This window comes from Pituophis catenifer, unplaced genomic scaffold (assembly GCF_029215685.1).
Source record: "Pituophis catenifer annectens isolate HBS135680 unplaced genomic scaffold, rPitCat1.0.hap2 SCAF_3, whole genome shotgun sequence".
Lineage (NCBI taxonomy): Eukaryota > Metazoa > Chordata > Lepidosauria > Squamata > Colubridae > Pituophis > Pituophis catenifer.
In genome coordinates this window covers 99,312,063-99,320,748 of record NW_027256883.1, presented here as the reverse complement: position 1 = coordinate 99,320,748, position 8,686 = coordinate 99,312,063, and the positions used below count along the sequence as shown (strand labels likewise).

The 8,686-nt window shown below is 40.1% G+C and overlaps 1 protein-coding gene across 1 annotated transcript; it reads right to left on the bottom strand.

Moving 5' to 3' along the window:
• Positions 1 to 1,262: 1,262 nt before the first annotated feature.
• LOC139315005 (protocadherin beta-16-like) lies at positions 1,263 to 7,786 on the bottom strand. Its single transcript, XM_070941028.1, has 2 exons — positions 5,435 to 7,786; positions 1,263 to 1,307 (listed from the first exon to the last, which is right to left on the bottom strand). The coding sequence occupies exons 1-2, from the start codon at positions 7,784 to 7,786 to the stop codon at positions 1,263 to 1,265; spliced, it is 2,397 nt and encodes a 798-aa protein (XP_070797129.1).
• Between the last annotated feature and the right edge of the window lie 900 nt (positions 7,787 to 8,686).

The following is an 8,686-nucleotide window of genomic DNA, read 5'->3' as shown; positions in this document are numbered from 1 at the left end:
GCCCTGCTCTCCCCTCTTCTCTTTGCACCCTTCACTTTCCTTTAAATTATTTCTCAGGGTTTTTATAAAAAGAACTTCAAATCAGAAAGCAAAAAGAAAGATCGGCTTCTCAACCAGATGAATCCACATCCGTTGCCTCTCCGGTCCCGCTGTGACCGCCCCGGCTTTGTTGCGGCTCATTCAATGGCTGCTTTCTAGATCGTTTGGTTGAAAGGCTACTTCTGACTAACCAGGGAATTGCAATTTCCCTGTGTTAGCCAGTCCATGCCCTTCTTGCTCACTGTCCCTCCGAGACAGTTTTCGGTCAGTAAAGACCCCAAATGACTTTGATATGAACATTTTCTCAGGAGCATCTGAGAAAAGCATTGTGCTGCCGTGACATTGGCCACGCCTCTCAAATCTTGAAAAGTTTTTCTTCCAACAATTTGGCAACCACGAAGGGACTCCCAGCCCAACCCAGCTATAGGAGCTACAGGGCCAATATTGTGCTGGTAACAGACTTCTTTTGTCTGTTGGTAAGCCCACCGAACCTGTCTGGGTCGCACAGGGTAGTAAAGGGAGTCTGAGTTTTGCACTCAAAAGCTGCATGGAAAGAGGGTAAATACCTCTAAATTCTGATTCTTGGAATTTTTGGGGAGTGGAAGGATGTGCATGTGAGAGAGTGCAAGGGGCCTCATCATTTGGCTGCAGCTGGATCCCACTCCCTCCGGTGATAACTAGCCACCCCTGACCTGCTGCTAGCTCCACTGAACCAGAATCAGCAGAATCGGGAAAGCAAATAGGTTTTGCCAGAGCATAGGACCTTCTGCAAGGAGAATGAGAGAGCCAAGCAGGTAACGGTTGAGAAGGTGTGGGAACAAAAATGGAGTCCTGATAAAGTCCAGAAAGCAAGCCCAATCCTTGGAGATTTCCATACTCACTACTAAGAAGAGCAGCAGGTCATCCCAGACTCTCCTGGGTCTAAAAAACATGTGACAGGAAAGGCCAGGGAAGGAGGTGCATAAACTCATTGCAAGGGGAGCAGCAGGTCCTCCCAGATCCTTTTTTTTTGCGGGGTCTGAAAACCATAGCAGGAATTGCCAGGAAAGGAGGTGCCTTTATTCTGCCAGGGAACCAGAGTTCTCCTAGACCCCATTTTGGTCTGAAAAATGACAGGTGGGTGACAGGTAATGTGCGGGGGAAGGCCCGGCTAAGCCAATTGAACACTATATCTGAAGGGGAACATGGGAAGCTATAGTTCGAGGATCATGCTCAGGTCCCCTCTAGGAGACTTGCTCATGGCATGGGATGAGAGGTGAGTGCTCATCCTATGAAGAGAAAACAAGCAAAGGATATGTAAGGAATGGGCTTTGCTTAAGGACAACTCCACAAGACAAATTTCGCCAGAAGCAGTACTTTTTAATATCAAACACTGAAAGCACTTAATCCCAAATAAAAGCCAACCCAGATACTCTATTGGTGTTGCTGGGTTGAACTCTTCAGGTCAAAAGATCCAGTTCTAAGAAAACCACAAGTCAGCATTGAACCCCCTCCCCTCCTGATGACCAAAAGCCAAAACCTATGGCCCCTCTGCTGAGCAAGCCTGTAGCTGGGCAAGGAAGGGGCCCTTACAGATTCTATTCACCATGCAGACAGCAATCAAAATAGCAGAAAAGAGCTCCTGGATACATGGGACTCATGTAAAGCTGGCAGTACTGGACCATAACTCAGAACCTATGACAACACCAGAGGTGCCACCCCTGTGACCCAGGAAGGACCTGGAGACTGAGGAGTAGACTCTTAAGGACTCCTTTTGAAAGCAAAGAAAATTGGGCAAGGGACAGCAAAGGGGAATAAGGCAAAATCTGTTAAAATGTATTATAAGCTATGTTGTATGTTTATGTCTGGTTTGGTGTTCTGCAACTCAACAAGACAGACACAGACTTCAGATGATAATTAGAACTGCAGAAAAAACAATTACTACCAACCTGCCTTCCATTGAGAACCTGTATACTACATGAGTAAAAAAGAGGGCTGGGAAAATATTTACAGACCCCTCGCATCCTGGACATAAATTGTTTCAACTCCTACCCTCAAAATGATGCTATAGAGCACTGCACACCAGAACAACTAGACACAAGAACAGTTTTTTCACGAATGCCATCACTCTGCTAAACAAATAATTCCCTCAACACTGTCAAACTATTCACTAAGTCTGCATTACTATTACTATTAATCTTCTCATCATTCCTATCACCCATCTCCTCCCACTTATGACTGTATGACTGTAACTTTGTATCTTTACATACATATATTGATTGTTTCCTAGTATGAGTTGATTGCTTATTTGTACCCTATGAATATCATTAAGTGTTGTACCTTATGATTCTTAATGAATGTATCTTTTCTTTTTATGTACACTGAGAGCATATGCACCAAAAACAAATTCCTTGTGTGTCCAATTGTATTGTATTGTATTGTATTGTATTGTACTGTACTGTACTGTACTGTACTGTTATCAAACATCCAAAATATCTGCCAGACTATCACATCTCCTTTACATGGATGATATGAAGCTGTATGGAAAAGCGCTATCTGAAATAGAATCATTGTTCAATTCTGTCCCTATATAAGGTCAAGACATTGCAATGGAATTTGGGCTCAACCAATGTTCCACTCTCACCACCAACAAGGGGAAAATGGTGAAAACCATTTTAATTCCATAGGGAATTAAATATGATGCAGTTTCCACTAATATGAAAACTGCATCAAGGAGGAAGACGGTCAGTACAAATACCTGGGCTTACTTCAAGCTGAGCATCTTTCAAGACACCGAAGTTAAGAAGATCAGAAATGAATACATCAAGAACGTGAAGAAGATTTTAAAGTCCAAATTCAGTGGAGAAAATACCATCAAGGCAATTAACACCTGGGCAGTCCCAATTATTAGATTCACAACACTTTGAATAGTGGATTTGACTCAAGCAGAACTTCCTAGTCTTGGCTAGGAAGAGCAGAAAAATAATGACAATGACTTAAGCCAGAATTAAGAAGACAGCAATAGACAGCCAATAACATTTCTGCAAAGAAGCTGAAGAAACAGTGGACCACCTAGTTAGCTGCTGCAAGAATATCACACAGATTGATTACAAATAACAGCATGACAAAGTAGCAGCAACAACGGCATGACAAAGTAGCAACAATGGTGTGTTGGAAGAGCTGCAAGAATACTGTTGGCCTGCAAGCAAGAACTGGTGGGGTCATAAAATGGAGAAAATAATAGAAAATGAAGAAGCTAAAGTGCCCTGAGACTTTAGAATTCAAACAGTACCTGCCACATAACATCCAAGACTTAATAATTGTTGTTAAGAAAGACCAAAAACAACAACAACAACAACACCTGGATAGTGGATATGGCAATACCTGAAGACAGTTTTTAGTGATGCTTCTGATATCCAGGAACTATAAAAACTTTATTCAGTCTGTTATACCATTATAGTTTTTATATAGGAAAATCTGCCTTGGACTTTCAAATAAACTTAGGGGTGTGATATCAAGCAGGTAATAAATAAATGGAACCTTTCCCAAAACAAGATAGATATGTTTCTGAAAAATGTATGGCCAATACAACTTAGCAATTCATTGTTTGTCCATCCTCTATTCCTACTTCCAAATACAGCTACTTTTTGTGTTTGTGTGAGCAAATATTAAACAAATCAAAAATTTATCCTCAATCATGGGTAGGAATTGAATCTTGGCCCCTTATTTATTAAAAAAACAAAACAAATAAATACTCTCTGACACTGAACTGCTCTGGTCCTTCTCATACTTGGTTCTAACCATGTACACTTACAAACTGCATGCTATTTTTTTTTATTTTTATTTTTATTTGCTTTAATTCATATGCCGCCCTTCTCCGGAGACTCAGGGCAGCTTACAATGCGTTAAACAATAAACAATTTCCCCCAAATCCAGGCTGGCAGTGTGGAAACTGGATTAAACGTCCTTGGGAGTAGAGTGTAGAGACACAAGAGTGATGAAAAGGAAACCTTATTGCATCCTGGACAAATGACTATCCAGTCTTCTCTATAAAATTCCAGTGATGGAGCATCCACAACCCTGGGAGGCAAGCTGATCCATTGATTAATTGATCTCACTGTCAAGACATTTCCCTCAGGTTGGATCTCTCTTTAACAAGCTTCCACTCATTGTGCTGCGCTCAGGGGCTTTAGAGAAATAAGGCAAATAATATTAAATATCAGATATGTTTCTTGAATGCTTGGATGGGTGGGTAGGTGTTGACTATCAGAAAAACTCTTGAATACATTTTTTAGTAAAAATATTGTTCAGTATTTTCAACTTTTTAAATTATAATAAATTGTTCAGAACATTAATTGCTCCAAAATACTGATATTCTTTATCATATTATATAATATGTATATATATTTCTATCTCTCTCCCCCCCTCCTCTCTCCTTCCCTCCTCTTGGATCAGTATTAAAAGTGAATCCACCTAAACATGGAATAAGAGAATAAATGAGAACATCTTGATCAGTTGATATATGTTTTTGAAAACATACAGTATTTCAGATACCCCTTGTGATAGGAAAATATGAAGAAATTAAAACAACATTTTTAAAAGAAAGATAATTTAAGTTGATATACTGTCAGATCATCATACAAGTTCCCTAAATTCAATATTGGCAATAGAATCTTTGAATTCCAGTTGGTAAATTGCTTTGACAATCTCTAAATGGGGAAATACTCCAAAGTATTTATTTTTATAAAAGTCAATCATTTCTCAAAAATTCTAGAAGACAGGAATAAAAAATAATTATAGTAGGAGAAAAATGCTCTTGTAGGGAACTGTAATAGAAACTTTAACTCCAGATTTTCAATGTTGCTCCTTTTAGGAGGATTTTTGGAACACTTTGATCTGTGCTCTAATTTATAACATTCCTGTGACTCAGATTAAATTTATATTGCTTACTTTGCAAGTAAAATACCCCTAGACTGGCATAAGAAGCTGAAACATTGTGTCTGGCTGCCAGTCAGGCTTGGTACAAATCTTTAAGATTCATATAATTTACTGTTCCCAAACAACTGTTATGGATTAAGCGATGGCCTGCTTTACTAGGCCATGCTAGGACAGTGACTTATTTCCTGAAATACATGAATCAGAAATTATCTTAGGTATAATTATGTCTGGCTTATGCATAAAGTGTAAATCAATGTGTAGAGAATCCTTAAGATATGACAGCAGTTGGGACTAGAATTTCTGCCACTAAGCAATGCATTCATAAATCATGCGATCTATGTTCTCAACTAAAATTAAAGTAAAATTACTTGTTTCTTTAATAAATAACCAGCATGTAGTTCAAGAATAACTGATAGAGCAAAAAGAATAGAGGGAGAATGAATAGGAAGAGGCTAAATTAATTGCATGTTTTCCTCACCTCTTTCTTTGCGCCATTAACTGCAACCTGCTCAGAAGTATCTTGGATACCTGCAGAAATACTATTGTTCCCTGGGACATTAACATCTCCCACTGAAAAGACCGGAAAGAGGGGCCTGAGAAATCGGAACTCGCTACTTAAGGATCCACCAGTCAAACAGACATCATAACGGTAAGTCCTGGAAAGCGACCCATTCTGTGAATCAGCACAGTTCTCTGGAGTATCAGCATTGGCAGGTGGGAAGTGAGGAACAGCTGCAGTAAAATGGCTTTGGGGGTCCTTCTTGAGGATTTTGACCACAATAAACACAACAATACAGACAAGGAATACAAAGGAGACTGCAGCCAAGCAGATCACCAAATACTTGGTCAAAGTTTTATCTTCTTCTGGTTCTTGCACACTGACATCCACCCTCCTTAGGAAGGGATCCGAAAAGCCATCCACAAGAAGAACATTAAGCAATGCCGTGCTGGTCTGTGGAGGGAGACCGTTGTCTCTGGCCAGTATCACCAGCCTCTGCTTATTTGTGTCTCGCTCATTCAGGGCTCTCCTCGTTTTCACTTCCCCATTCTGTACTCCTATGCTGAAAAGGGCTGGATCCGTGGCCTTCAGCAATTCATAGGAAAGCCAAGAGTTTTGGCCAGAATCTGCGTCCACTGCAACCACTTTGGTGACCAGATAGCCAGCCTCGGCTGACTTGGGAAGCAGCTCATTGCATGGGGATGTGTTGTTCTGGAGGGGATACAGGAAGAAGGGAGCGTTGTCATTCTCATCTATGATGTGGATTCGGACAATCACTTCTGAGCTCAAGGAAGGAGAACCTCCATCACATGCCCTCACAGTAACTCTGAAGCCTCTTATCTGTTCATAGTCCAGGGATCGGAGGGCATACATGTTTCCAGTTTCAGAGTTAACTGAGATGTAAGGGGTCACCAGGCCATCACCCTTCCCAGGCACAACTAAGTAATTCACTTTAGCATTCAGCGTTGTGTCTAGATCCAGAGCGTGGACTGAGCCGATGAGGAAGCCTGGAATATTATTCTCCCTGATCTGCATGTCATATGAAAACTTTTCAAAAAGGGGAGAGTTATCATTGACATCGGAGATCTGAACATTGATCAGTCTTGTTGAAGTGAGCCTAGGAGATCCCCAGTCAATGGCAGTGATGGTGATGTTGTATTCGGTGACCGTCTCTCTGTCTAGGGGACTTTGGAGCACAAGTTGATAAAAGTTGTTCATGGTGGCTTTCAGCACAAAAGGGAGATTCATCTGCATGGAGCAGACCGTTTTGCTGTTGTCTCCAGAGTCTTGGTCTCTCACACTGAAGAGGGCCACCATTGTGTCTGGCGGAGAGTCCTCCTTTAAAGCATTGGTCAGAGATATGATGGATACTTCTGGGGGGTTGTCATTCTCATCTTCAACTTCTATCAGTACATTGCAGTGCCCTGGAAGACCCCCTCCATCTGTTGCTCTGATACTCATGCTATAACTCTTTTCTTTTTCATAATCAATCTGTCCCCAAACAGTTATATCACCAGTAATTTCATTTAAATAAAACAAATTGTTTATTCTTTCAGGCACTTGATGGAATGAGTAGAGTATCTGTGCATTTGAACCCAAATCCAGATCTGTAGCTTCCACCTTAATCACAAGAGTGCCCTTAGGGAGATTCTCCTTTATTTTTGCTTTATATTCAGACTTACTAAACAGAGGAAAGTTATCATTATTATCCAGAACATTAATATTAATTTGAACTGTGCCGGTTTTCTTTGGAACTCCTCCATCAATAGCCATTAGAATCAATTCAAGGTGTGACATCCTCTCCCTATCTAATGTTTTCTTCAAAACAAGGTATATATTGTCTTTTCTATCTTCATTCTTTTGTACTTCAAGCTGAAAATGCTCATTGGGACTAAGAGTATAATTTTGGATGCTATTTTCTCCCAAGTCATCATCCTGAGCTAATTCTAAGGGAAATATCATATTTATTGGAATATTTTCAGGAATGTCCACCTTAACTTCATTTTTCCAAAATTTGGGTGCATTGTCATTCACATCTTCTATCTTGATTTCAATATTAAAGATATCTAAGGGGTTTTCCAAGACAAGCTGAGAAAGAAGTAGACAAGGATCATTCTGGCCACATAAAGCTTCTCTGTCTATTTTATCATTAATCAACAGATTCCCAGTATGAATATCAAGATGGAAGTATTCCTGAATGCCCTCAGCAACTAAATGTGCTTTGCGTGTGGAGAGCTCTCCTGTTTTCAGTTTCATTTCCTTGATGACATTAGCCACCAGAAACCCCTTTTTCTTTTCTTCAGGGACAGAAAAGCGAATTGAAGCACACATTACTCTAAGGAATGAGAAAGAGAGAATGACATACAGACCTTGCCTTTTCCAAAAGCAATTCTCCATGACTCCAGTCTCTTCCTTATAGGCTCAAATTCTGCCTCAAAATTCAGTCTTTCTTTCCTTCCTTTATGATTTAATTGTTCAAATCATAGTTAATTGTTCAGTCTTTTGTCATTTTATAATCTGCAAACGTTTCGCTGCCAAAGAGTCAAATTCCTTTTGTTCAATCTTGTATTACTGTCTGCCCTGATTCTGAGCAAGCAGAACAGAACTAAATTTCTTTGTTAATATCGCCACCATGTGGAAAACTAGGCAAAAATTCTATTTGCATGGTTTAGACGCCATAATCACATCGAATCCATTTTTATCTATCCACTAGCTAGCCTACCAAGCAGAATATCTTGTTAACTGTTTAATCATATAGAAAAAGAAACAGAGTGACAATCTGCACACAAAAATTTCAAAGTTATTGATAAAGGTTGTAATCCAGTCATTTCACAGTTGAGTTCTGAATGATTATGGGCATATCCAGTGACTCTTTAGGTGGCTTCTGTTGTGTGCCCATGGATATCAAGTTTAACCCTGTGTAAGGAAATCATTTCTGCTTCGAGGCACTTTGGCAACATCTTTCAACGCATTCAGTTTGGATTACAGTGACAACATCCTTCCACATTTTTTTTGCTGCTGCGTCTTGTCCCATTTGGGGGGAGGTGGGCTTTGAATCAGTTTTTTGCTCCTGTCAACTGCCCAGACTAGTCCTTACAGTTTTCTTGAAAACGTTTTTGGAATAGATTTGCCTTTGCCTCCTTCCTAGGCATCAGAGAGAGAGAGAGAGAGACAGGCCTAAGATCACCTTCCATGTTACTGTCTCAGAGGAAAAAATGTTTGTTACATTCC

Coding starts and splice junctions, on each gene's coding strand:
- LOC139315005 (XM_070941028.1), bottom strand. CDS start 7,786: ATGTGTGCTTCAATTCGCTTTTCTGTCCCTGAAGAAAAGAAAAAGGGG. Junction 1,308..5,434: donor TTAATGGCGCAAAGAAAGAG/GTGAGGAAAACA, acceptor TTCTCTTCATAG/GATGAGCACTCACCTCTCAT.